Raw genomic sequence first — 26,954 nt, 5'->3', positions numbered from 1 at the left:
TAAAATACGTTGGCCTGCGCTGGAATCCTCAGCTCTGGGGAGAGAGGGGTGTACAAAAAGAAGGTGGCACTCAGGAGGTGCTCCCTAGGACACCCCAACATCTGAGAGCCTGTCCCAGAAAAGGCCAGAGCAACACACCTGAGAGCTCTCCAATTCAGCACCAATACCAACAAGACAGCCTCCACAGTCCTCCCTGAGGAATAACTAGGCAGAGCACTTCAACACTCCTAATGTCTGTCCTACCAAAGGCTTTGGAATCCAGAACATCTCAGGTCCTCTTGCATCTGCCAAAGCACACCACTAGATTTACATCTGAAATCTCCCACAAAAGGCTCCTGTGCCAAAGATTCAGTCCCCACATGAGCCATCTTCATAGGTGGGTTTGGAGGGAAGCATTGGATGGTGAGTGCTCTGATGTCAACATGAAATTCTCATTCAAGATGAATACATTACTGGGAGGTGGGAGGGACTGGAAGAAAGGTTGAGCATGGTTGGAGGAAGACCTAAACAGGGTTGCGCCCTGGGCAACAGTACCTTGTTCCTGTTGGCTCCACTGAATCCTCATTCTCCAAGTATAGGTCCTCCTCCTCCTCTCCATCTTTCTCTCTCTCCCTCTCTGCCACCCTCGTTTTCTCTCTCCCAGTCTATGCCTGTGTGGCAAGGGCTGAGGAGCTCTCCACTGCCACACACTAGAGCTTTATGGACAGCCTCAGTGCACACCCAAAGAGAAAGCTATGAAACCCAGAGAAAAGGCCTAGGATTCCTCCTCTGAGTTATTTTCCTCAAGTATGGCCACAGTGAGGACAGGCTGACCAGCACGGATACCACATTAGAGCCATGCTTCTGTGTTGGTGGAGCCTGCCTCCATGTGAACCAGGCTTCTGAGAATGGAGGCCACATTCCAAATGCTGCCCTACTGAGAACAATGGTTCCAAAGACCAGCAAAGGGACTGCTTCCCTCCAACATGGTGTATGGCCCAGTGGTGCCATGACCCCGAGTGGGGGAATACAACAGCCCGCTTCTCCTTTCTCTGAACACCTGTTTCCTGTCACCCTCCTCTAACCTAGAGCCTGTTCTCCATCCCTTCTGGGTTGGATGTGGGGATCTCTGCCATGAATTTCTTAGGCTACCAAGGCCCCACACAGACTTCCTCTTCCATAGACTCTACTAACCTAACAGAAGGTTAAGATAGGAGACAAGTGATCCTAGAACTCATTGGGATGGTGGTCTTCAGTGTACATAGGCTGGGATAATGGATGCTGTGGTGTTTGGCTCACAAAAACCAACCAACCAACCAACGAAAAAGCACTGGCATTATTATCAGATGAGCTCTGTGGCTACGTGCTCAGGAAGCCCTCATCTGACTTTAGTTAGGGATCACAACCCGGCTATTGTGATCACTCCTTGGCAAGTGGACTCAGGTGCGGAAGACCATGGAATTTATGCAAAAACAAATGATTCAGGCTGTCTCCCAGGCTGTGTTTTCTTCCCAATTTTATCCTGTTACTGCTTGCTAGAATCCTGGCAATGCTCTGCCCAGGCAGTGGATTTCTGGTCACACAGAAGGCTTTCAATAGTACTGCTTCAGTCCACCAAATGCCAGTTCCATCGTTAGCCCATGCATTCCCACGTTTCTTTGAAACCTCTCCTATCCCAGACCATGAAAGCATACTGCTCCTGGAAAGAGGCTTTCCTCCTCACTCCTCAATGATGTCAGCTTTGTATGCCTGTTCATGTCCTGGGCAGGTCACCTGGTGGGGAGCCGCAATATCCACTGGGGTACACTATTAGACCTCAAGAACTTCCACCAGCAGAAGTGCAGTTGTCTTTGTGCAAGAACCCAACACACCCTGTTGGAGTGTTCTTGGGGGTCAGAGACTACTCTTTGGTGCTAAGAGTTGACCTGAGTCCACATCCTGACCCTTGCTCTCTGCCATCTGATTGTCTCACTTACTCTGACGGTGAGAGATGATTTGGCCCAGCTCATAATCCTCCGGTTTCTCCTGAGTAAGCAAGTGTAGGTCAAGGGCGCTGCGGATGACGACAGGAGCCCTATCCTGGCAGGTCACCTGGAGCAGCATGGGAGACAGGCCTTCAGGAAATGGGCCTTGAAGTGACTACTCAGGGGCAGTGGGCAGGGGCATTCTGGAGGCACCTCCACTCTAAATACAAGGGCAACATCCATGACCCTACTACCTGAGGGTGACCTCCTGCGCATCGTGTAGGCTCTTCCCATAGGCTACTAGCCCAATCCTTGTACATAGGACTTCCTGGGCTTGCCATTGCTCTTTGTGGAGCTGCACTCCTCTTGAAGTGAAAGGACTCAACTACTTGCATACAGATGCAATCTCATCCCACAAGTTGGGAGGAATGGGACAATAGCCTCCAAGATCTCAGGTCTGCCCGAGGATGCAGGCGGCATTGGGAATGGCCTAGGCACAAAACCTAGAGGCTTTGGTCTGGATTGCCAGGGCCAAAAACAGACCCAGGAACATGACCACACACAGGAGTGCTGAAACATAGCCACAAGAGCTCCTGGCCTCCAGAGGCTCAGTGCTGGCTGGGATGTAGGAGGGCACCTCATCCGGCAAGGGTGGTCATTGGGTTACCTGGACATTTAGTGTGCTTGCTCCACATCCATATCGACTCTGCAGAGAGACTCTCTCAGCTCCTTGTTCAAGGAACATGCAGAACCTCACACTGCTGTCCTCCTCCATAGATGTCAGCATCCCATACAAGGGAACCTGCAACCTAGGTCCTATCCTATTCTCATCTGTCACCCATACCTGCCCCTGCCCTTCTGGACTGCATGCTGCCACCTGACACACAGACTCCCTCAGATATGGCAGTGGACAAGCTGCTGCTCTCCCTCATCTCAGCTCCAGCCCTTCACACTTACCTCTCCCTTCTTGATTCCCCTCTATCCTCCTGATCATCCAGAAGCTCCAAATTCAAGAGGGCATGAGTAGTCCATGGTATTGGACCAGTGTCTGTTCCCCACCCAGGTGTAAGCACCAGGGGACACCCCTGCTCCCAGGCTTACCAAAACAGTCTTGGCCATCTTTGGACTTTGTGTTTCTAAGTGGACACGAATTAAGCAGGTGTCTCCCACCTGCTTGTGGGAAAGCGGCCTGGAGGACTTGCAGGTTGATTCTGAGAACTGTGGGGGATGGAACATCAGCAAACCCAGAAACAGAAAGCCACCCCAGCCTGTCAGTTGGCTCTATGGGCTTCTAGCACATATGTCCAGGTGCTCAGGCTTCTTATTTCCCCAGGTGGGAGTGGAATGGCAGCACAAGTACAGCTTGAATAAGGTAGGTGTACCTCCTTTCCCTTGACCTGGGGGCATTTCCTCACGATAAAATATTTTATTCCCGGATTCATGGACAGACACACCAGTGAGTGGTCAGAGACCTTGATTTCTGCAGAGCGAAGTGGAGAGAATTGTTAGGTGGCACTCAAGGATTATACCACAAAACACCCACAACCCCTGAGAGTCTCTGCCAGGCCCACCACACTTTGGTATTTTGGGGACAAGGCCCACTTTCTCTTGGCTGTGAGTTATCCTGAGCCCACTGTGGATCATGTCTCCCCACTGTCTGATTGTCCTACTTACTCTCATCCTCAGACATCATACTCAGCAGCTCAAAGTTGTTCACATCCTCATGCTGCAACAAATTTTGGTCCAAGGCCCTGCGGATGAGGCTTGTCACCGTCTCCTGACAGGTCACCTGGATCAGGGTGGGACAAATGTCATCAGAGAATGGCTTTTAGAGGAGCTACCCAGAAGACTGTGGTCAAACATTCAGGAGAAAAAGAGGCAGATGCTTTGAAAATTTTGGTCCTGACTGCCACTACACAAAACAGACTCAGATACAAGAGTGTGCACTTGAGTGCTTCATGACAGCTTTGAGAGGCCCTGGCCTCTGGAAGCTCGGTGCGGGTCTGGTTGTAATGATGTACTGGACTCAGCACTGGCAGTCACTGAACATGTCTCCTCTGCAGCTGGACACCTACAGCATTAGTGTGTCTACTGCACATCCATAGAAATTCTGCCAAGAACCCCTTTAGCTCCGCATTTACATACATGCAAAGACTAACATTCTGAAGCTTTGGCATGACCCCCCAGGTGATCCCGACCCCAAATTCCTACACCTAGTCATGCTAAGGAGGTTCTCTTCCCTGCCACCAGGAACACATCCCCTCCTACACATGTGACAAATCACTGCCACCTCCTCTGCTCCAACCTCACTCATTGAGAATACCAAGTTCTAGGAACTGCAGCCTACACCCTAGACATATCTCTGCCTTCATCTGTCCACAGCACTTCCGTCTGCACTTCTGGCCTGCAAATGCAAAACCCACAATACACAGGCCCACTCACCACTGGAGCTGGGCATGCTGAGGCTCTCCCTCCTCAGGTCAAGCCCTTAAGACAGACCTCTCTCTTCTTTATTTCCCACCATAGCCCCAGGGTTGGCTGTGTCTCCTGCCTTCCGCTGTGTGGACACCCAGAGGCAGCCCTGCTGTCGGGCTTACCAGGATGCACTTTGTCTCCCTCAGGCTCTGTCCCTCTAGGAGGACGTGAACAAAGTGGCTGTCTTCCACCTGCTCGCTGGAGTGAAGCAGTGAGGAGCTGCTACTGGTGACTTTTCTCATGCAGCACTCATTGCTTTGGGTGGCCTGGGGCAATGGTCCTGCAGCCACTGTAGAGCTGCTGCTCACAGCTGCTGGGGTCCTGGATGCCACTGCCACAGAAGGCTCCAAGAACTGTGGGGGATGACAACATCAGCAAAGCCCAGCAACTGCACCCCACCCAGCCTGGCAGTTGGTTCTGTGGGCATTCTACAACATCCATCCAGAACCTGAGGTTCTTGTCCCCTTGGAGGATGTGGAGTGGCACCAGGAATAAAGACTGAAGAAGGTGGCTGTTTACCTCATTTGGCTTGACCGTCAACGACTTGCTGGCAGCTGTTTCCCGAAGAATAAAGTTATAATCCACTCCTCCATCCAGGTCGTAATATACTTTCCCATCAGCAGGGATCCTCAGCTCTGGAGAGGCAGGGGCAGAGGCGTGGTAGGTGACAATCAAGGAATATACTACCCAACCTTTCCCACAACTGAGAACCTCTGCCAGCTCACGTCTCACACACAGACCTGAGAGCCCCCGAATCCAGCTACTGTTCCACCAAAGACTCCCCACTGATTCCTCCCTGAGGACCCTCTATGCACAGGAGGTCCAGTACAGGAACACCTTTCAAGGAAATAGCCCCTTGTACCCCAGACCCTCTTAGTTCATGTTGGACCCACTAAAGACAAACAGCTACACTTTGTATCTGGATTGGTCCCCAAAGACTCATGTGTTCAAGTTTTTCTCCCCACTGCAGCAATGATCACAGGTGGGTTTGGGGAAAAGCACTTGATGGTGGGTGCCTCCACCTTGCCAGTGGATTCATCCATTCATACAAAGCTACACTAATTTGAGGGTGTGGTTTGCAGGTGTGTTGAGCGTGGGTGGAGGATGTCCACAGCAGGGCTGTGCCATCCAGAGCAATATATTTCTCTTGAGTTCCCCACTTCTGCATTTCCTCCTCATGAGTATAATTCTCATTCACATTTTTAATCAATTTATTGTTATACTTCTTGTTCGGCTTGTGTTTCTCCTTCTTATTCTTGTTCTTCTTCATCTTCTCCTTATGCTTCTTCTAATAGTCATCTTGACCTTCTTATTCATGGTCTCTTCCTTAAACTTATTTTCATTTTACTATTCCTCCTTCTCCTCCTCCTCGTCCTCTTCTTCCTCCTTCTTCTTTCCTCCCTCCCTCCCCCCCCCCTCTCTCTCCAAGAAGGGTTTACAAGCTGTGAAGGGTTCTATTCTACCACACACTTCTCTCTAGAAATGGCCTCTGGGCCTAAGTGGACTCAGTTTGCAAGGAATAGAAAGATTGGAAGCCAGAAATGATTGTTCATTGAACTGCTTTTCTCATGTACTCGTCTAGGTCAGGAAAGGCTGCCAAAGTAGGCATCCTGTGGTTGTCTGTCTTCTTTAACACAAGACAAAGAAGCCTGTGTTCTTGGCCCCTTGTGGATAATAGCTTTGCAATGCCTCCTCAGGCCAAGGAAAGAACACATGATAGGCAGGTCCACAGCCCCTGGAGAACATGAAGAACCTGCAGATTTATGCCCCATCATTACACTTTGTTTTGTGCACAAGTCCCACCATACTCTTCCTGGGCATTGGGTCAATGCACACTGTGTTTTGGCTCCCAGTTATCGTGAGCCCACTGTGACTCACTGCTCCCTACCCTCTGATGGTTCCACTTACTCTGATGGTTCGAGACAATTTGCAGAAGTTCGTAGTTTTCTGGATCCTCCTGCTGGAGCAAGTGTGCATCTAAGGCCCTGCGGATGATGACTTGAGTGCTGTCCTGGCAGGTCACCTGAGCAGGGTTGGAGAAGGCTCATCAGAGAGGGAATTTGGGAGTAGCTACCCAGAGGACAGTGCTCAAGGACAATCAGAGACAAGAGAGCTCTCAACACAAGGGCACCATCTTGTTACCCTGCTACCTGAGGCCTTCATGTGATCATGTGAGGTCTTCCTATGAGCCTCTAGTCCAATCTTGGTACAAGAGTTTGCTTCAACCTGCTATGCCCTACAGGGACAAGGATATAAGAACCAAAAGGCTTTGTACAGACACACTCTACTCCCATCAAGATGGGAGGAATGGTCCAGTGGACTTCCATATCCCTGCTCTGGTCTGGGATGCAGCTGCATTTTTGTGTGGACCAGGCACAAACCCTAGGTGTTTTGGTCCTGACAGCCAGGGCACAACACACACTAGGACTCTTTAATGATAGGCATGGAAGCTGCTGGGCTCGAGAGTGTCAGTGCTTGCTGGGGTGTCAGGAGGTTTGGACTCAGCAGGTGCTGTGGTTCAACATGGCTCCCCTGGAGGTGGACACCAGAGTCTCATGATGGATACTCCACACCCAGAAAAATTCTGCAGAGAGAGCAGCTAAATCTCTATTCACATACATGCAAACTAGGACACTAATAGGCCCCTCCATGGCCCCCAGTTGTCTGTGACCCACACCTATCCACCCTAATCATTCTACAATGGCTCCCTTCCCTTCAACCAGCAACATATCCCCTCCCACACACAAGAAAATGACTGCCAACTTCTCTGCTTCAACCTCCATGGTTCAATATACTCCTCCTCAATACCAAGGTCAGTAGAGGATGGCCTGTACCCTCGATATTTCTCTGACCTCCTCTGAACCCATCACTCACTCCTGCACTTCTAACCTGCACACCCCAAAACACGCAGGCCCACTCGCACCCAGACCTGGCATGCTGCTGCTCTCCCGCCTCCCTCTTCCTCATTTTATGCTCTTTTTCCTGACCTTCCAGAAGCTCTAGTTCAAGAAGACAGGCCTAGTCCAAGGTGTTTGCTGTGGACTCGGTCTTCCCCACTGTGGGCTCCCAGGAGACTCCCCTGCTCGAAGACTCACCAGGATGCTCCTATACTGTGTTGTCATTTCATTTTCCAGGTACACGTGAATGAGGCACCTGCCTCTCACCCGCCTGTTGTACTGGGGCCGTGGGGAGTACCGAGTGGAGACCCCTGATGTCCTGGACTCCGGCTCTGCCCCTTCCCTGGGAGAAGGCTCTGGCTCTGGGGTTGGCTGAGGAGCCGATACAGGAACTGAGCTTGTAGCTAGAGGAGAAAAGATGCCAACATGACTGCCTTGCCCTGACCTTCCCACAGACAGACAATACCCCTACTGCCAGGAAGAACTCAGGCCCTTAGCCCACACAGGACCTCTTTGCAGACTGGGGTCACTTCCTGAATGGACAAAGGCTTATCCTAATTTCCAGCCCAACACCAGGCATACAGACTCCCTGCAGTGGGACAAGAGTCGGACCTCTCCTCATATACCCTTAGGTACTCACCCCGGTCCGCCTGGCTCTCAGGCGCTGCCTGGCTTGATATGCCATCTTCAGTTGTGGCCAGGAGGTGGTATGTTTGATGCTCCAGGTACAAACCAACCAGCAAGAGCCCCATATATGGCAGCAGCTGCTGCAGACTCAGAGAGCCTGGAGGCTGATGGAAAGCCTCGGTGTAGAAGTTAATCCAGGTCCCCAGGAAGGAAGGTGAGGCACTGTGGGGAGAAAGGTGTGGAGTCAGCAAAACCCTGGCTTTGCCTTCGCCACGGCCTCCAGAGAAAACCTCTGACCCTACACTGGGGAGAGCAGCCTTTCCTCAGCCTTCCCAAGTCAAATCACCTTGCAGGTCCCTATTCTGGAAACAGGAGCCCACCCTCTTGACCCCAAGCCCATTCTATGTTGAAGTTGGTCCAGGGGTCCACCATAGTCACTGAAGAGGACAACGTGCAGTTATGCCTCATGGAGTCAGGGATGCAGTCACATGTAGGATATGTACTCATGGCACCTGCGGTTTTAGGCTGACCCCCATGAAAAGGGACACAATGGCGGTCATTTGCACTCCATTTTTCACTGAATTATGAAATGTGACTGGAAACGTGTTTTCACACAGTGGGTGCTTTCTCCATGTTCATCAGTGAATGAGCCCAAACTGCTGATTCCCACATCTCTCTGGGTGTGGGAGCTGCCATGTCCAAAGCCCCTGTCCAGCTATGTCCCAGCTAGGACGCTCTGTCCCACTATGTATACTAACATGTCTTTATTAACCCAAAAGTGCTTTTCCCAAGGCCCGAGTTTTGAGACGCCTCTGGCACAGATCTATGTTCTTCAAGAAGCCAATATCACACCAGAAAGACCACCTGGCCTCGCTGAGTCCACCTGGGAATGAGCTCAGTTCACACCATTGAGCTGTGGTGCCAGGTGTGTGGGGACTGCTCCACAGACCTCTGTGGATCAGCTGGAGTCAGGATGGTTTCTCTGCCTAAGAGGGAAAGTTCACTCCCCTTGCAAGGCTGTGACAGGCACCTCCAGGACTCGTCCCATTCAGGGCTGAAATTCCACTATGAGTGTGGTCCTCTATCTCATTAGGTATCACAAACCTTTGGGTCCCTGAGAGGTACATGGCAGCCCCAAGACCCAGGCATGAGGGGGCTACACACTTGGGCTTGGTGGTCTGGTGCTTACCTTGGGAACAAAAGATCCAGCACCTGCTGGGTGGGGATGGAATCCCAGGAGATTAACCCCATGTTGCTGCTGAAATGTAGGTTCCTCCCACAAATTACAGGCAGGAGCTCATTCCTAAGCTGGTCCTGCCTGTAAGGTTCAAGGCTCTGTACCCTGAAGGGCTCCTCCGTGTTCTCATTATTTTCACCCTGGGTTGGGACCAAGAATGGTGGGTTCAAAATGGAAATGGTGACAAACAGAAAAATGACTTGTGCCAATACACTAGAGTCAAAGCACAATGGGACAGTTCCCATCAGTACAAACACACACACCACACACACACACACACACACACACACACACACACACACACACACACACAGTCAGAATAGGAGTCCTGGGCCATTCATCAGGGATCAGACTAGAGGGCCTGCTGGGCTCAACTGCCCTGTGCTACTCACTGTTACTCTTGAGCTCCTCTGCGACAATTGCCAGAGGATCTGGCGTCTAAGTTGAAGCCTCATCCAGTGCATCCACAAAAGGGCTAGTTGGCCCCCCTGAGATTCCTGGGAGCCTGAGGCTCGGCATTGTTTGCAAGGACAGGGGAACATCCTTCTCACTCCAGTTTCTCCAACCAAATGAGCTCGGTCAGTTAAGTGGGTGCCTGGATACCAGGGTTCCATGTTCTGTTTGATCCATTGTCAAGGCAATGATGTCATTTCCTGTGCCCATACCTGAGCCTCTTTTCACATAAGATCACTTTCAAAAGCCCTATGGGCTGCTGATTTCTCCTCCATGCCTACCCATCTCAGGTGTGCATGTGTTCACCAACAAGTACCCAAATACCCCCACCAGCATCTGCCCTGCTTGGTGCCTCTAGAGTTCCAGCTTGGAGCCTTCAAAAATGCATTCATAACCAGTCCTTCCCTCTCAGCAGCCTTTGGACCCTGGTCCCATCATTGTGCAACTCATGGTGTGCCCAGTCTTTTCTGGAAAGTAGGGTAGCATCTAATCAGGGATTGGTGTCTCTGATTCATACATAGCATATGGTTTCTATGAAATCCAGTAAGGGAGCAAGAGTAACGAAGCTGATTGCACAGAGGACCTCAGGGAATACTGACAGGCCAAATGAAAAATATGTTCCAGCTAACCATTGGTATTTGGGCTTCTCAGCCCAGTCCTGTTTTTAAAAAAGGTGCAGACGGGCAGTGTTCATTAAAAAAATGTCTACCATTTAAAAGTGGGTAATTTAAATGGCATCTAGTTACACATCTGCTAGAATGGTCTGGCAACATATGAATTTCATTCTAACAACAACAACAAAACATAGAAAAAAACATAGACATAAAGATAAAACCTTGTCTTCACCAGGATGCCTAGAAATAGGTTTTATTTGGCTCATGCAAATATCTTTCAATAGAACTTCTAATTTCTGAATGAACTCATTCAATTTTATAATGTCTGAAACCCTCTGTGAGCATGGGAAGCACTGCTGACAAGACACCAGAGAACCAGAGCACTTGTGCCCTCTACAGGGGTGTCTCTTGGCTATCACCAAAGACCGTTCCCCTCCCAGGGCAGCTGAGAGCAAGCTGGGCCTTGGAGCAAGGATTAGTGTTTAGGTATAGACTATGCAAGCAAAGGACAATGTCTTTAATAAAACTAAAATTAAAAAGTCACATTGAAAAATTTTTAAAAAGAAGAAGAAAATAAGGTCAAGTAGAGGAACGGGCAGAGGCATCCAGAGGAAGCCCATTTTCACAGGAGAAAATCCCCCAGTGAAAAGCATCAGAATAGATACCAAGAAAAATACCAACAAAAACAGTGTGCTCCCACTATGTATCTACTCCACATGCAAAAGTTAGAAAGCTAGATAATACAATCCTGGCCACAGGTAGAGCTATTCAGAAGAGCCACCTGGCAGTGCTTAGTCAAAGAAGTAAACATGCACACTTTGATCTAGAAATGCCACCTGTGTGTAAACCAGGTGGTGCTTAAGCAGTTTCACAAGGGGACATGCACAGGGAAATTTATCCTCAGGTTCCTTATAGAGTTGTCTGTGCTTACAGAAGGTTGAGGGCTGTCAGGGTGCCCACAATTGGGAAAGTGAAATGCTTAAAAGGTAATGGATGCCAACCTGGATATATTAATAGAAATCAATGAAAAACAATAGATTTACATGACAGTAAAATCCCTGAGTTCAAGTTCTTGCTAGCCTACCTACCAACAATCATGCTTGGTTAAGACACTGACATACTTCAAGGCAAAAAAAAGGAGAAAATATAATGTCATTATTACTTTTCTTAAAAGCAAATAAGGAAATGGTAATATTTACCCAGCCATGACCTGTTATGCATAATATGTGAGATTATTGTGGACATGTTGGTAAATAATGATCTACTCAGATACGTTCCGTGACTCACCAAATGCAAAGGTCCATGAAGAATTACCGTCTCCACACATGAATTCATCGTCAAAAGCCTTGAGACAACAGGGGCTTCACAAAATGGCTTCTTGGCCAACTTGATGAGTGCGTCCTCGGACAATGCTTCCACCTGAAAGATGTCACCAACTTGTTCTCATTCACATTTCCACAGTGCCACAAAAAAGAAACAAAGTCTGATACTCTATTGAGTGAATCCTCAAGTGGACCAAACACCATACTTCCTTCCATATTTTAGAATTAACAAATGCAACTTCAACTCAATAACTTGCATTAGGCAACATGCAACCACAACCTTCCCCTGAGCCAGGGAAGCTGACCCCTCTCTGAATTCAGGAGGTCCTGGCCCCACCAGCATAAACACGAAGTTGACACAAACCTGGCACTTTGATTCTGTGAATTATGGTCAGGACTGATGAGTCAGCTTTGTTGGGATAACTGCTAAAGGAGGACTGTGTATCCCTTAATTTTCTAGCCAATGGCCTCTGGAAAGAGCCATTTATCCTGGTTTAAGGCCTTACTTTTAACGTGTGCGGCCTATTCTCAGCCATAGTGGCCTCTTGTTTTCTTTACATTTAATGTTTCATAAAAGCAAATGGCTCCGAAGCTTCTGAGACAGGTGAATGTCCCTGTTAGCTGCCTGCATTTGGAATTTATCAAAGATCTTTACACGGAGACTCTTTTCTGTCAATTCCAATCTTGAATCACAGAAGTGCTCCTCACAGGGGAGGACACTAGGGTGGCCTCTCCATGCTGTCCCCTACCTGTGCGTATGGCAGGCTCCCTGTGGCACCTGAACACCTGGGGCAGCTGTGCAGGAGCTGGGAGGGGGAGCTGAAGCGGGGCTGGCAGGCTGGCTTGTTCACCCACTTTGTCTCCAAACTTAGGAAGCTAGACCTGGACGGTGTGCATGGGAAGTAGGTTTTCTGAAGCTCTCTTATTTAAGGCTGCGAGTTTTCCTGGGGACATCCTGGACCGAACCCTAACCACCTCCCTGCCCCCTGATTCTGCCTCAGCTTTCATCTGACCCAGGTGCTGCCCCCTAGGGGAGACTGGGGAAGCTGCACCTCTCTCCCTCCTTGGTTCCTCTTGGGAAAGGAAGGCTGCACCAGGGTACCAGAGGCAGATGAATTCCAGCTCTGCTAGAACCTTCCTGGATGAGGAGTGGTGTGTGTTGGGGATGCTGAGAAATAAAGTCTCTCCGGTAGGGCCCTAAAGAGGATCGCACTCGTTTCGCTGAAATGCGGGTGACAGGGTCTCTCTCTCCCCCCAAGGCAGGATCTTTGTCTGGGTTTATGATGTCGTCATTCTAATCAACGCCATGTTAATTGCCCTGGATGAGAAGAACCCCTTCATCTCCTAGCCGAGTGGCTTTTCCTTTCTCTGTAGTTCTTGAGATCCTCCTGAAGTTGTACACGCATGAGCCCAGAGCCTATTTTGAAAGGAAGCAGTTCTGGAACTGGTGAGTGTGTGTCCTAGGGAGGGGACAGGGGACTTCCTGTCACAGTTCAGAGACATGGCTGCAGGTCTCCAAGCTCCACCTGTGTAGAGGCATCTTATAACAAGCTCTTGGAGGGGAACCCTCTGTGTGGGTAAAGGCGGAACTTCCCAAAGTCAATTTGAACTGTCTAATTAAAATGAGAACCACAGACCTTGACATCCTGGAGTTGGGAAGGATCTTTAAAAGAAGGAAGCCCAATGTTTTTCTCTACTTTCTCACAATACTTCTTTTTTATAAAAAAAATTTTTGTTCTTTTTAGTTATAAATGACAGTACAGTGTATTTGGACCTATACATACATGGAGTATAATCTCCCATTCTTGTGGTTGAACTTGGTGGTATGGAGTTCCACTGGTCGTGTATGCATATATGAACTTAGGAAAGTTACGTCTGATTCCTTCTACTGTCTTTCCCATTCCCAGCTCCTCCCTTCCCCCCACTCTGCCCTGTCCAACCTGGTGATCCACCCCTATCCCACCTATGGTCACTCACAATACTTCTGACACCAAGTGTGTGTTATTTTTTCTCACACCTACCAACTGTCCAACTCTCTGGTCGTCAATTTTGTGTCCTGCAATTCAGTCAAATTTGGACACAATTTGTCCACAGTTAGCATCAAATACCACAGGTTGAGGGCTGAGCCAAGACTGAGGACAGTCCCCAAGACTGTCCTCTCTCTAGACACCAACTGCATGTCCACATTAACACCTGTGATGCTGACTGATCGCCTATAAATCAGAGGTGACCAGAAAAACACTTCGGTTACTAGATTTCTGGTTGTTGTACAAGGGTACAGCTCAGGTCAGCCAGACTGAGAGGTACAGGGTGCAGGAAAAGGGGTGCGCAGCTCCCATACCCTCTCCAGGTGCGCCCTTCCATGCCCCTCAGTAACCCAGAAGCTCCCCCAACACTATTGTTTTTTTTGTGGAGGCTTCGTTATGTGTGCATGACAGATTACACATTGGCCATTGGTCATCGACCCAATCTTCAGCCCCTCTGCCCTCCCCAGAGGTACGGGGCAAGGATGAGGGTGGGGCTGGAAGTTCTAGCTCTCTGATCCCCTGGTAGGTTCCCCTGTGGATTCACATCCCCATCCTGAGGGGCTTTCCCAGGGCGACCTCATTAAGCTCAGGTGGGGTTGAAAAAGGGCTTGTGATGAATAGCAAAGGATGCTCCTTCCACCTCTGTCACTTATCACTGGAGAGACAGGGCTCTTAGGCGTTCAGGTCATGAGACTAGGGATGAAGGCCAGGCATCCTAGAACATCATGGCCAAGGAGGCATTTCCTTTGGCAGCTTCCTTGGCCCGCTCCCTAACCTCACTGTCAGAAACTCAGCCTGTGTGGCTGGCCAGCGGGCTGTTGGCCAGCCCTCCCCTGAGCGGTGGACATGTCTCCCACGAGCCTTCCCTTCTCCAGGCCGCTGGTCTCCACCCTCGGCCCTGGTGCTGTGTGCCAGCTGGTGCGTCTTGAGCTGCTGTGTGTCGAGCTCTGCAGGGCACAGAGATGCAAGCCGCAGGCTGACTTTGGTGGTGCACAGCTAGGCGGGGTCTGACCCCAGTGACCACTGCTCTTAGTGCCAGGAAACTTCTCCCGAAGTGCACGTGGCTGGGGGGGGGGGACCTGGTCGGTGTTTTCTTCTCCTTTAGCACCACTGTCAGGAAAGTCATGGCACGATGAATTCTACTTCCATTAAGTCGTAATGCACATAGTAAAATTAATACCAGGAAAGACCTACTGTGCATTCTGCAAGTATTCTTCACCGGATGGGCACAGTGGTGCACGCCTGTGTTCCCAGTGTCTTGGGAAGCCGAGGCAGGAGGATGGTGAGTTCAAAGCCAACCTCAGCAACTTAGCAAGGCCCTAAGAAACTCAGCGAGACCCTGTCTCTAAATAAAATATGGAGATAAAAAAAGAGGCTGAGGATGTGGCTCAGTGGTAAAGCACCCCCTGGTTCAATTTCTGGTGCCCAAAAAATAGAAAAATAAAAATGTTCTTCACGAGTATAGACTTTTGTGGAAGGCGAAGTGATGTGGGTTAGTGATTCCTGCATCTCTGCAGGTGACTCAGAGCAGCCAATGAATGATCATGGGATGGTTCAAGCCTAGTGTTTCTTGCTTCCCATGCAGTGACCTAAAAGTTCCAGAAATGAATTTTAGCACTGGCTAGTTATCTCACATAAGCTGTTTGTTCAGTTTTCTGGGGACCCATCAGAGCCTGAGCTTGACATGCCTCTCACTTGATTCTTAATGGACTTTGCTTTTGCCATTAGGTTTGACACGCTGATCATAATCGCAGCCTGATGGCCACGGGGGCTGATGCCACCATTCAGTCAGGTCAGTGCCTCCAGCTCTAGGCTTCACGGAGGATCAGGTGCTTACTCAGTTCTCTGTTGAAAATCCACCCTGCACTGTGGAGATTTGGGGGCCAGGAAGGGGGACACCAGAAAATTATTAAAAGTGTTCCGTATTCAGGTTGGAGATGTGGTTCAGTGATAGAGCACTAATCTGGGGTTGAGTCGCTCATAAAACAGTGGTGATTTGCAGATGGCCGTGCATGGCCTCCCGATGCTTTGAACCTTCTCTGGATTCTTTACAAGCCCCAATGTGTGTAAACGCTACGTAAATAGTCCCTGCCCCGGGTTCTGCTTAGGGAGAGACAAGATGTTTTTCTGAGTACTTTCCGTCTGCGGTTTTGAAGTCCATGGAAGAGGACCTGCAGAGGTGGAGAGGGGCTGCCAGGGACCACGGGCATCCCTCTCAGGGCGCTGGTTGGTTAGGGGCACACCCACTGACCACACCCTCTCCTTTCCCCTGGGTTCTCCCACCATCATGGAGCACCCCACCACCAGGGCAGAAGGAGGAAAAGGTGCCTACGGCCTCGCCCCGCCTGCCCCGCGAGGAGCCCGAGCAGGGAGCGGCAGGGACTCTCTTGGGCTTTGTGCATGGACAGGCGTTCATTCCCAGTGGGCAGAAGCAGGGAAGGGTCACCCACTCTCACTGGAAGACTGGAGAGGGGCAGGAGCCCAGGGATGGGGCTGCCCGAGCGGGAGGCGAGAAGGAGCTCCGAGCAGAGACAGCGTTCGCGGGTGCTGCCCCCGGCTCCTGCCCCCAGCCTCCCACCTTCATCCTTGGAGTTGAGGTGTCTCCCGTGGCAGAGGCAAGGAAGGGAGCAGGAAACCCGAGTCACCCATCTTGGTGTCATGCCTGCCGTGTCCCCAAACTGAGCAGAGAAGGAATGAGACGCTGGGGAGGGGCGGATGGGGCACCCCAAGGGCTCCATCGCCACCTGGTGCTGGGTGCTCCCCCTGGCCCAGTTCTGACTGCCCCAGAGGCCCAGGAGAGCTCTCCTGCCTGTTGGACAAGGAGGCCAGTGTTGGGCCTGAGAGGACAGACATCCCATCCTCTGGATGTCAGACCCTGGACACGAAGGACGGGGGGAGCTGTCACAAAGGCCAGGGCTGCTGGATGCCCACCACCAGGGTGGGACCTGCAATGTCCCCCACCCCCAGCCCACCAGGACGCGGGGACTCCCAGCATGAGATGTCATGACCCCCGACCCCTGCAACCCCACGTTACCTGTGTTGGTGGCAGACTGGGTGGCCCCAGGCACCGGCCGGGCTGCCTCTGTGGGGCATTCTGTGGCCATCCTCAACAAGCCAGCAGACCACCATGCAGAGGGCATCGAGGGCAGCAAATGCCACCAACTGGCATTGGAACAAATCTGTACAGGAACACGACCCCTGTCAGTGGTCACAGGGCACTGGGTCCCCTCCCACTTGCATGAGGCCTGAGCCCCCTACCCCACCCACAGGAGCCCACACCCCAGGGACACTTCCAGGCTCCAAGAAGACCCTCCCCTTGAGGCCTGGTCTGGGTGCCCAGCACTGTCCTGTGCTTTCTTGTCCACCTCTGCCCGCTGCCCGGGCCCCTTCCCAGCTGCCTGTGTGGGTCTCATCTTGGTCAGAAACCACCTCCCTGGACGTGGGAGGGGGACCTCCGTTCAGACGGTCCCAGGAGGAATCAGCACATTGCCGTGCCAGAGAGAGGGCCACTTCCAGGGTGAGCCTTAGCAGGTACTGGACCAGCAAATCAAGGTGACAGCAGTGTGCCAGCCGGTCCCCAGGAAAAGCTGGTGGGCAGTTCCCCTCCTGGGGCTCTGGCTGGGGCTGATGCTGTGGGAAGGAGACGAGCCTGAGAGAGCGCAGCCGAGAAACGCTCACTCTACAGAAATGCTCTCAGGGCCTCCCACAGAGGGGCAGGCAGTGGACCAAGGACTGACACAGGACTGGTGCAGCCCTTGATGGAAATAGTCCAGGAGAGAGGCCAGGGGACCTGTCACAATGGGGAAGGAGAGGGTGAGGCCACAGAAAAGAGAGAAGCAATACAGAGGAGGAGGGGAGGGGCCTAGGATCCGGGCAAGGGGTGCCTGGGCTGGAGCTGCTGGCTGTCCTGGACAGAGTGGGCCGACAGCTCCACCTCACACCTCAGAATGGGCCTCATTGGGAAATAGGTTCTTTGCAGGTGGATTAGTCAAAATGGAGTCATCTTTGATATCGGGGGACGCAGCTGTTCTCACTGCCGTCCTATGAGAAAAGGAGGGACACACAGGGAGGAGGTGGCCTGTGGAGACCGACACAGAGACTGGGGCGAGGTGGCCACAAGCCCAGGGCTACCTGGGCCATGGGGAGCTGCGGGGAGGATGAGCTCTCTCAGCCAGGGTGACCTGTGGCCACAGAGCTGGGAGGGGACAAACGTGTCTATATGAAGCCACCTGGTGTCTGGTCATGTTTATACAGATGACCCTGCAGGAGGTGTGTGTGGAATGGAAGGTGCGGGGAGGAGCGGGAAACGTGGAGGGGGAGGTGAGGCAGAGGGACCATTTTGCAGATGAGTCTTGACTGTCAGGGAGACAGAGGGAGAGAGACAGGCCGCGGGGCCCCCAAACATGACCAGGTGAAGGGGACACTGATGCTTTACAGACAGAAAGACTCTCATTCATTCATTCAACAAACAAAGTGCACCTACTAAGTGCCAGAAACTGATCCGGGCTACAGGGGTCAATAAGAACACAAGCCCTGGCCGCCTGGCATTTATTTTTTGCATTACAGATAGATAATAAATACAAACAAATTCAAAAAGTTAAAACAAGTTAAAGACCAAGGAGCGTTGGGCAGAGGGGAGGAGGGATGGGATGCTGGTGAACTCATGGACTTCGACACAGCACGTCTCAAGGCCCCTTGTCAGCTGCGGCTCCATGGCCCCTGGCCCAGGGTCGGCCTGGTCTCTGAGGTTCTTCCACTCGACACAACATACCTTGGCCACAGGGACTCCTGGTCCTCCCAGGGTCTTGCTGGGCTCTGCTTTTTCCCCACTGAGGACACCAGGGGTCGGGGGCCACCAAGCTGTCCACTGGCCTTGCCGAGGCCCTCAGCCTTCCAGGCTGGTGGCCAGCCTGCCTCTGCCTCCTGGCTCCGTGCTGCACCTCTGAGGCCAAGTGACCACCTGCTCTGGCACCTGGTTGTCCCTGTTCCCTGAGCCAGGAGCATGGCCCCAGGCTGGCCCCCCAGAGGCCGCAGCAGACAGCACCTGGGCCAGGGTGGTTCCCGCGCCCCAGCACCCGCAGGCAAGAGAACCTGCGCCTCACGCCCCACCCAGCAGCTGCCCTGTCCCCAGCTGGCCTGGGGACCCCTCGTCCTGCCTTGTCTTGCCTCGTCCTGCTGCCTGTGCCCAGAAAGGAGGCGGGAGAGCTCCTGGCAGCCACACGTGCTGGGCACTGGACCCCTCCAGCTCGCTGCTGTGCTCCCGTGACCCCTGGGTGTGAGGAGCTGGGCGAGGACACAGAGGGAGGAGGTCTGAGGGCCACCTGGCTGCTCCTGCCCCGCCCTGGCAGCTGCTGGAAGGATCAGTGGATGCGACATGACCTTGAGTGCTGAAGGACACCAGAGGTGGCAGGGGCATCCTCGGCTGGGGTGAGCGTTCGGTGGCCCTGGTCCTCACCCACATGAGCCCGTGAGTGTGGACGTCAGCTCCAGGGGCCACATCTCCTGGACAGCCTGCGTTGCCACCAGGCCTTGCCCACTTTGCGTTCCCAGGGGGCTGGGGCAGAGGTGCCTTGGGAAAAGACCCCACACATAGGTGTGTTGGGGGGACAGGAGTGTCCCAGGGCAGGGTCAGTCCAAGGCTCCTGCAGCTCCAGGTCCTCCTACTGAGACCTTCTCCCTGCCTGTCCCCAGGGACCCGAAGCTGGCCCTTCACCCCGGGGACCCCAGCATCATCCTCCCTCCATCCACACGGAGTCCAGTGGACATCCCCCTAGGGCTCTCAGACCTGCCCCATTGCACTGGGTGCTGGGTGGCATCCCTGTGCCCGCTCTCCTGTGATGCCCTCGGCAGCGTCCCCCGCCTTCATGCTGGCCCATTCCTGACCCCACAGCTCCCTACCATGTGGTCCCCCCTCCTGCACCCCACAGCTCCCCACTGTGCACCCCTCCTGCACCCTACAGCTCTCCATTGTGCACCCCCTCCTGCACCTCACAGCTCCCCACTTGCACCCCCCTCCTGCACCACACAGATCCCCACTGTGCAGCTCCCCGCCTGCACCCCACAGCACCCCACTTACACCCCCCTCCTGCACCACACAGCTCCCCACTGTGGGAACAGGGACTGCAGAGGTCCCCACGCCTGGCCAACAGCCCTGCTCAGAGGCTGGCAGGAGCAACTGTAAGTTCCCATTTGAGTCCAGGCCAAGACCCCGTCCCCTCACTGTCCCTGAGCCTGCCTGGTGCTGCCGTGGGTAAGGGTCCCCCACCAGCCATTGACCAGTTGCACACGTGCAGATCCGTGTGGTCTGAGCTCTCTGCAGGGTGACCTCTGCCTCCCAGCACCTCCCTCGCCGCCTGGGCTGACCCCCTCTGGAGACGCAGGGCCATGTGTTGCCATAACAACCCTCTCGCTCCAGGAGGTCCCTGTGCAGCTCTCCTCTGGGGACTCTGCGGAGTGGCTTCCATGAAAGAGATGGGAGGCCAGACCCTGCCCTCTGTTCTTGGGGTGTGGAGCCCCTGTCCACCCGAGAGAGGGCCAGCAGTGCCCTGGGCCTTCTGGGCACTGGTCAGCACCCAGCTGGGCCACTGGCACTGGGCTCAGGCATCTGCACGTCCACTCAGGACGTTGTGCCATAAAGCCTGGGGGAGAGAAGCGAGCCCAGGGCCCTTTCTCCTGGGAGCCCAAAGCCCCCCAGGGTGGGGTGTCTAAGGCCCCCAGGTCGTGGCCCTGGGGTGTGGACCCAGGCCTGCTCTTGGTGGTGGTCCTCGGATCTTGGGTGGGCACCCTGCCCGTGGATTAGATGTGACTTGAGCATGTCCCCAAGGGCTCATGTGTCAGGAGTGGCCCTCAGCATGGGGACGTTGGGAGGTGGGATCTGTGGGGGACAAACCAAGGACAATGACAGGAAGAAGCAAGGCCGCTGTCCAGTGAGCCCCTGGTGGTAGGGCAGCCAGTCCCCTGAAGGTCCTCTGACCCCGTCTCAGGAGGCGGCCTCTTCCTCCCTTACATGGCCCCTGTCGTGCCACCGTCTGCCACCGGCTCCTCCCCAGAGGCCCAACTGGTGCCCCCCACTCCATCTCGGATGCGGAACCTCCAGATCCAGGAGCAAAATGAAGCTTGATTCGTCGCGACCTCCGCCTGCCAGGGTGACTCACCCAGGAAACGGTGATGACCAGCTCAGCTCTCCAGGGGCCACAGCCATCCAGCTCCCAGAACCCGGGATCGCTGGGAGAAGCTCACACGTCCGCCATATGCCGGGGGAGGCTCAGGGTGTGAGAAAGACTGGGCCTAGGTCAGGAGGGGCCCCGGAGGACCCTCCCCTGCCGCAGCTCAAAGCCCCAGAAAACAGGGGATGACGCTCGGGCTTCCTTGTCCTGCAGAATCCTGTGGACAGGACGCATAACTCTGGACAATCCCAGGGACACAGAAGCCTCTCTCCACGCACGTAGCCTTCCTGCCCCAGGGATAAGGCCCCGGAAATACATTTACTCTGGGAAACCCTCTTTCGGCAGCTGGGTCTAGTCAACCCCTTTCAAACAGGGGCTGTTAAATGCCAATAGCTTTGATTTTACATTTAAACCCAGTTGAAAGCTTTCCAGGCTCCTAAGAGAAAACGCTGGTCAGAGGACTTGGCTTTTCAACCGGTTTCTTTCAGAAACTCTTTTAAAACCGTAACCGCCACTTATAAATTATAGATTCTGTCCCTGGCCTCTCATGTTCGGTTACATAACCTTGTTATGTTAACATAAAAATTAAACACGAGAGATGAATCAGCTAAATTGGATTCACTTATATAGATCAAACGCTGAGCCCAACCGGGAGCCAGAGGCCCTAAGTGCAGCCAGGGAGGAATTGGCTTCTCGGGTGGGTCTTGATTGGGTGGAGAAGGAGGGGAGGTCTGAGGACTAAGCGCCAGCCTTCAGGGTCGGCCGGTTCTGACCCTGCAGCCTGACAAGTTCTCACAAAGTGAGGAAGGGGCTGCCGGGGTCGACGGGGAGACCTGGGGGGTCTGGCGGGCACCTGGGCAGTTCTGGGTGCCCTCCCTCCCCGCTAGGCCATTTCCAAGCCTCTTTTCGTATATTATCTCCTCTGATGCTCCCCGAGCAGAGCGGGGTGGGGGGAAGCAAGTTCCGTCGTCCCAGTTCTGCTAATTGAAGTGCAGAGGCTGAAAGGCTTCCAGGCCCTCTGTAAACAGGGGCCTCCTCCAACGGAAGAGAATTCAATCAAGCCACCGGATTGTTACTAGTCTAGACGCGGCTTGGCCTGAGTGTCCAAGTCCTGGTCTAGCCCACCGTCCGGATGCCAGTTCCCCCACCCATCCACCCCACACTCGGAGCTCCAGCGCCCTGGAGCCATCCCTCGTCCATCCCAGGACTCCCTGCTCCTCAGCCCTGTCCTCAGCCTTTGGGGCTCAGGTTGGACACTGCCCCAGAGCCCTGGGTTCAGCGTTCTCCTCTGTGCTCAACAAGTCCTTGCCCTCTGCCCCTCGTAGCTCCATCGTTCCATTTGAGCAGCCCATCTCCCTGCCTGTGACCCCCGGACTCCAGTCCTGGAGGCAGGCGCCTCCGTCTGGGCATCTGCAGGCGGCTGCACAGCAGGACTCTGTGTGTGTCAGCTGTGAGGCCTGGACACACGGCTCAGGCAGGACCTCAGCCACAGGTGTGGTGGTTGTTCCTCAGCAGTGTCCCCAAGACAGTCTGTCCTCTCCGAGCGGCCTTCTCCCTGGGGGTGCACGGTGTGTGCTCGGCTGGACTCGGGCCTCATCGACACTGGCCCACGTGCTCTCTAGAGCCAGTGCCTGAGGCTCCGACCTGACTCCACAGTGTCCCTCTGACCCCTACGGGCACCTGGCACCTTTTGCAGGAGGGGGAAGCACCATTGCCTTGGACGGTGCTGGGGTTCCCAGGAGGGCCGGAGCAGGGGCCAGGCTGGGGAGTCTCCTGGGAGTGCCTCTGGGGACCGTGGCAGTGGGAGGAAGCTCTCCGGGCATCACAGGGTGGGGGCCTGCCACGGTCAACACTGGGGAGTCTACACCAGCTCCGAAGCCCAGTGGTTAGTGTCGGGAGCTCAGGTGGGGGTCGGAGAAGGTCTGATGTGGCATTCCCAGGGGGAGCTTACCAAGTTCTCACGTGCAGAATCCCATCAAAAGCCGCATCAAAGGCAGGGTGCCCTCTGCAGCCAGCACTGCGTGGCCAATCGGCAGGTCGTGCAATGGTTTTAAAGCTACCTTCCAGCGTGGAAATGAGAAGGCAGGCCCAGGGGTTCTCGCAGGTGGCAGGTGAGGGGAGGTGGCATGTGAGGGCAGGCCCCACTCTGCCCTCCACACATGGCCGTTGTCTGCAGGAACCTCTGGGAGCCGCCCCTCTGTGGTGGAAAGTAGTGTTCACGTCCCGATAGACTGAAGCTGACCGAGGACTGCGGTGGCTTCAGCTGACCGCAATCTGGTCCCTGCCCTTGGCTCTGGGCAGGCCCTGCTGCCCCACGTGGTGGTTGACACAGCCCCAGGGATACTTTGGGTCTTCCAAGGCAGGGTCATGAGAAGCTCACAGCGGCCACCTGGGCCTTGTGGAAGATGGGCTCTTGGGATTCCTGCTGGGCAGGGAGTCAGACACCCTGTAACAGACCTGACACCCAGGTTCAGCCACACCGTGAAAGCCAAGCCCGGGGAGGATGCTGACCCTGCAGAGAGAGCACATGCAGATCCCAGAGCTGGGGCCCAGTGCCCGAGCCAGCCAGGAAGCCATCATCCAGGAACAAACCCCAATGTCGAGTCTTCCTCACGTCTCAAATGCAAAACCAACGAGATCGTGAGCACAAGAACCTGGCTGTTCCCAGCCCGAGAGCTTCAGAGTGGTCTGTGCTATAGCAAGAGATCCCCAGAGCCAGAGCCCAGACTCCCACCGAGTTCAGAAGGATTCGAGCCCGAGTCCCGAAGACAAGCATGATTAGCACCAGCTCCACAAAACCCCCCACTTAGTCTCCATTTTTTTTTCCAGTAAATGGCATGCTCCAAGGGAGAATAACCAAGGAAAGTTCAAAGTAATAATATCAGAAATCTGCTTCCTTTTTTCTCTTTTGACATTTTATTGTGATATGAAGGCAGATGATGAAAGCCCTGATGGGTATATTTAGTTCCTTTTGTTGGTGAGTGTTCAAAGGTAGGTTCTGTGTTGCCCTGATTAGCACCAAGGATGCAAATACTGGAGCTGCTCCTTCACCACACTGAGTCACGCTGCAGACACGGGGCCCGTCCACCTCCAGGACCAAGCGTCTCATTAATGGGTCCCTTTTCATGAGCCCAGGAGCTTGGCTCCGTCAGAAACTCCCCTGTCTCTGGCTGGGGCACAGCCCAGATGGCCCCACACCTGCCCCCCAGCAAGTGCGCCATTTTCCTCAAGGTCTCTAGAGCGCAAGGGATTGCCTCCCCAGTCACATGCCACTCTGGGATTCAGTGAGCACTCTCTTCTGTCACATGTCACCTCTGGGAGCCAATGGGGGCTGTCACTTCAGTCACATGTCACTTTCAGGATCCTTGGGAGCCCCTGGGAGGCCCTGCTCTGTCCAAGGGGCGGCAAGGCCTGGTCAGGGGCAGGACTACCACCTTCCACCTTGGCAGACACCCTCCTGTCTTGGTCAGTGCCAGCAGGTGGCCCCTGCCCCTGTTGTGCGGCTCAGCCTCTCTCTGGCAGGGCTGCTTGCTGAGCCTCGGGGGCCAGGTGGGCTGCACACCGAGGCCTGGCCCTCTGCTGGTGGCCGTTTGGGCGTTGCTGTTGTTTTTAGGAGCAGGCTCCTTGGTATTACCTCTTCCTTCCTCACACGGGGCTCTCAGGATCCCCGTGCAGAGGGAGTGTGACTGGCCTTCGGATGCTCCATGTCCACCCAGGTGCTTCCCCGCCGCCCAGGAAGCCATTGGGAGCAAACCTGCTTGGGGTCCCCATCCACGTGCGGCATCTCCAGCAGCCCGCTGGTCAGGGGTTTTCCAGATGAGATCCACGGGCATCGCCGGGGCTTGCGCTGGTGGGGAAAGAGAGGAGGTCACCCTCCCGTGTGGCTTAAGTCCTAGGCCAGACAGCCCAAAGCCATCAACCCGAAGGCAGGTAAGTGCAGGTACTGAGAGTGACAAGAGGAGACGGCGTTACAGGGTGCCCTGCGTGGGCCAGGGCTTCCGGATGGGGAGGTGGGGAAGGCTCTGCTGGGACAAGGAGGGACCTGGAAATCCAGGCAGAGGGACAGCAAGGGCAAGGACCAGGAAGCAAGGACCTCGGAGCGTCGAGGAGCACCAGGAGGTCAGGACGGAAAGCGCAGGGTGGCCCTCACCCTCCATCAGCCCCCGCGCCATCGGAGGCCAGCTCCCCCCGACCGCTCTGCTAAGAGGTGGCTCCCACTGGGCACCTTTCTGTGTCTAAGCAGCTTTCTAGGCCTCTAGTCCCTCAGCTCCGTCTGCTGGCCATGTCCCCTGCAGGAGTGCAGCGGGGAAGGGTGGTCTCTGCCTTCAGGGCACAGCCCATGCCTCCTGCTGCTCCCGGAGCAGGGTGGGTGCCCAAGGAGTCACCGCTGAGTGGCTAAGTGAGCGACTCACCCACATGAGCCACCTCGCCCTCGGGGACTTTGTTCCAAGCTCCCCAGGGATGCCGGGAACTGCAGATGGGACCAAACCCTATAAGTGCTGTGGTTTTCTTTTCCTGCCTGCGCCTGGCTGTGGTGACGTTGAGTTATAAAATAGGCACAGGAAGAGATGAGGGAGGACGGCTGATCATAAACTAGAGCAGCTGGGACAAGAGACGGCCGTGACGCTCCGAGTTGGCACTTCCTCTGTCCCTCCTTCACTGTGCCATGCTGACCACAGGTGACGGCAGGGAGCAGACACCATGGAAACTGGGGGTCTGCTGCAGCTGGGGAGGATTTAGCACGTGGGTGTCCATCTTCGGGCCTGGAGGACAGGCCTCCCGCTGTCCTCACACACACCATTGTGACAATGGCACAGCCCCACTTGCTGCAGGCTCTTGTTCACCAGGTTTGTCTGAGAAGTTAGTCACCTCCAGGGTGGGATTGTGGTGGTGTCTGTTCTGTGGATGAGGTGACGAGAGCGTGAGAGGTCACACCTCACCCAGTGTCACGCAGATGCTAAGGGACAGGAATGGGACTCTCTGGAATCTGCAGCCTGCAGAGCTCGGACACCCGGCATGGAGCAGGACTGGGTTCAGGGCCTCTTCCCCCAGCTTCTGCCTCCTGTCTACACCCTCTCTGTCACCGAGCAGCACATCAGCTTCTGTCCCCCAGGTGGAGTGTCGTGGGGCCGTGAGACCCTCTGGAGCCAAACTGGGCTCTACCTCCCGGGAGCCGCTCATCTCGGGCAAGTGAGTGTGCTTCCCTGTGCCTGGGTTTTGCCATCTGTAAGACAGAAGTCATCAGGACGGCGGCCTCGCATATCTCTCAGGAGGCTGAACACACTTATCCTGGAGAAGCTCCGTGTGACAGTTGGGCCAGCCTTGCTGGCACCCTAGAGACCAGGCAAGGTGGGGAATCCAGCAAGGTCCCACCCTTCCCGGTGGCCATGGGGGTGGGGCAGCCAGACAGCCAGGGAGCTGGGTCCCCAAGGGCGACAGCTCCTCTGCTAAGAGAGGGGACCTGTGTGCTGCCTGTCTGGAGACGCACCGGAGGATAAAGTGGACCCAGGCAGAGAAGGGAGCAGAAAAGCCCTGAACTTTTAGCAAGTTCTGAAGACGGCACAAGGGCAGTGTGGCAGGGCGCTGTGTCCATCCACAGTCACCAGCTCTTCCCAGGTCCTCAGGGAGGACAGTCACAAGACACAACAAACACCAGGGCAGGCCAGAGACCAGGAGGGCCCCCTTGGTGGCACCCAGCCCCCACTCCACTCCCAGGAGGCAAACTCCCCCAGCCAGTCCAGGGAAGTGCAGAACGGCATGGGGGTCGGGGGACTGAAGCCGTCCACCCTGGGCGGAGGCAGAGAGGCCCCAGGCTGGACCCAGGGTCCAGAAGAGGTAATGAACAGATGCCTGCTGCCCCTAGGGAGTGGGGACGCTCTCCTGTCCCAGGTCCCCATGGAGGGACATGCTGTGCAGGGACTGAGCTAAACCTGCTTGGGACCAGGCTCAGGGGGCCTTGGACAAGGCCACAGCAGAAGACGAGGCATCTCCCACGCCCACACTTTCATAGGGTCAGGGTCAGGGTCAGGGTCAGAGTCAGGGTCAGGGTCAGGGTTAGGGTTAGGGTTAGGGTCAGGGTTAGGGTCAGGGTTAGGGTTAGGGTCAGGGTCAGGGGTTATGTTTAGGGTTAGGGTCAGGGTAAGGGGCAGGGTCACGGTTAGGGTCAGGGTCAGGGTCAGGGGTTAGGGTCAGG

General features: G+C 54.4%; 1 protein-coding gene across 5 annotated transcripts in view; it reads right to left on the bottom strand.

Annotated features, from left to right (window-relative positions):
- Positions 1-3,617: 3,617 nt before the first annotated feature.
- LOC144369041 (ral guanine nucleotide dissociation stimulator-like) overlaps positions 3,618-26,954 on the bottom strand; it is a 58,582-nt gene continuing 35,245 nt past the window's right edge. For 4 of the 5 annotated variants that reach the window (XR_013428470.1, XR_013428471.1, XR_013428472.1 and 1 more), the window contains 8 exons: positions 16,630-16,774; positions 11,534-11,665; positions 9,132-9,319; positions 7,956-8,164; positions 6,327-7,719; positions 4,938-5,053; positions 4,541-4,771; positions 3,618-3,732 (listed from right to left, as the gene is read on the bottom strand). Coding sequence is in view for 2 of the 5 variants with exons in the window: in XM_078028114.1 (XP_077884240.1) it covers positions 7,418-7,719; positions 7,956-8,164; positions 9,132-9,319; positions 11,534-11,581 (747 nt within the window). In the remaining 3 variants the exon portion in view is untranslated. Of the gene's footprint in view, positions 3,733-4,540; positions 4,772-4,937; positions 5,054-6,326; positions 7,720-7,955; positions 8,165-9,131; positions 9,320-11,533; positions 11,666-16,629; positions 16,775-20,749; positions 21,878-26,954 lie in introns of those variants that run through there. The other variant, XM_078028115.1, reaches the window with a different exon arrangement.

This window comes from Ictidomys tridecemlineatus, chromosome 12 (genome assembly GCF_052094955.1).
Source record: "Ictidomys tridecemlineatus isolate mIctTri1 chromosome 12, mIctTri1.hap1, whole genome shotgun sequence".
NCBI classification, from domain to species: domain Eukaryota; kingdom Metazoa; phylum Chordata; class Mammalia; order Rodentia; family Sciuridae; genus Ictidomys; species Ictidomys tridecemlineatus.
Note: the sequence above shows the minus strand (reverse complement) of the source record. Positions and strands in the feature narration are given on the sequence as shown.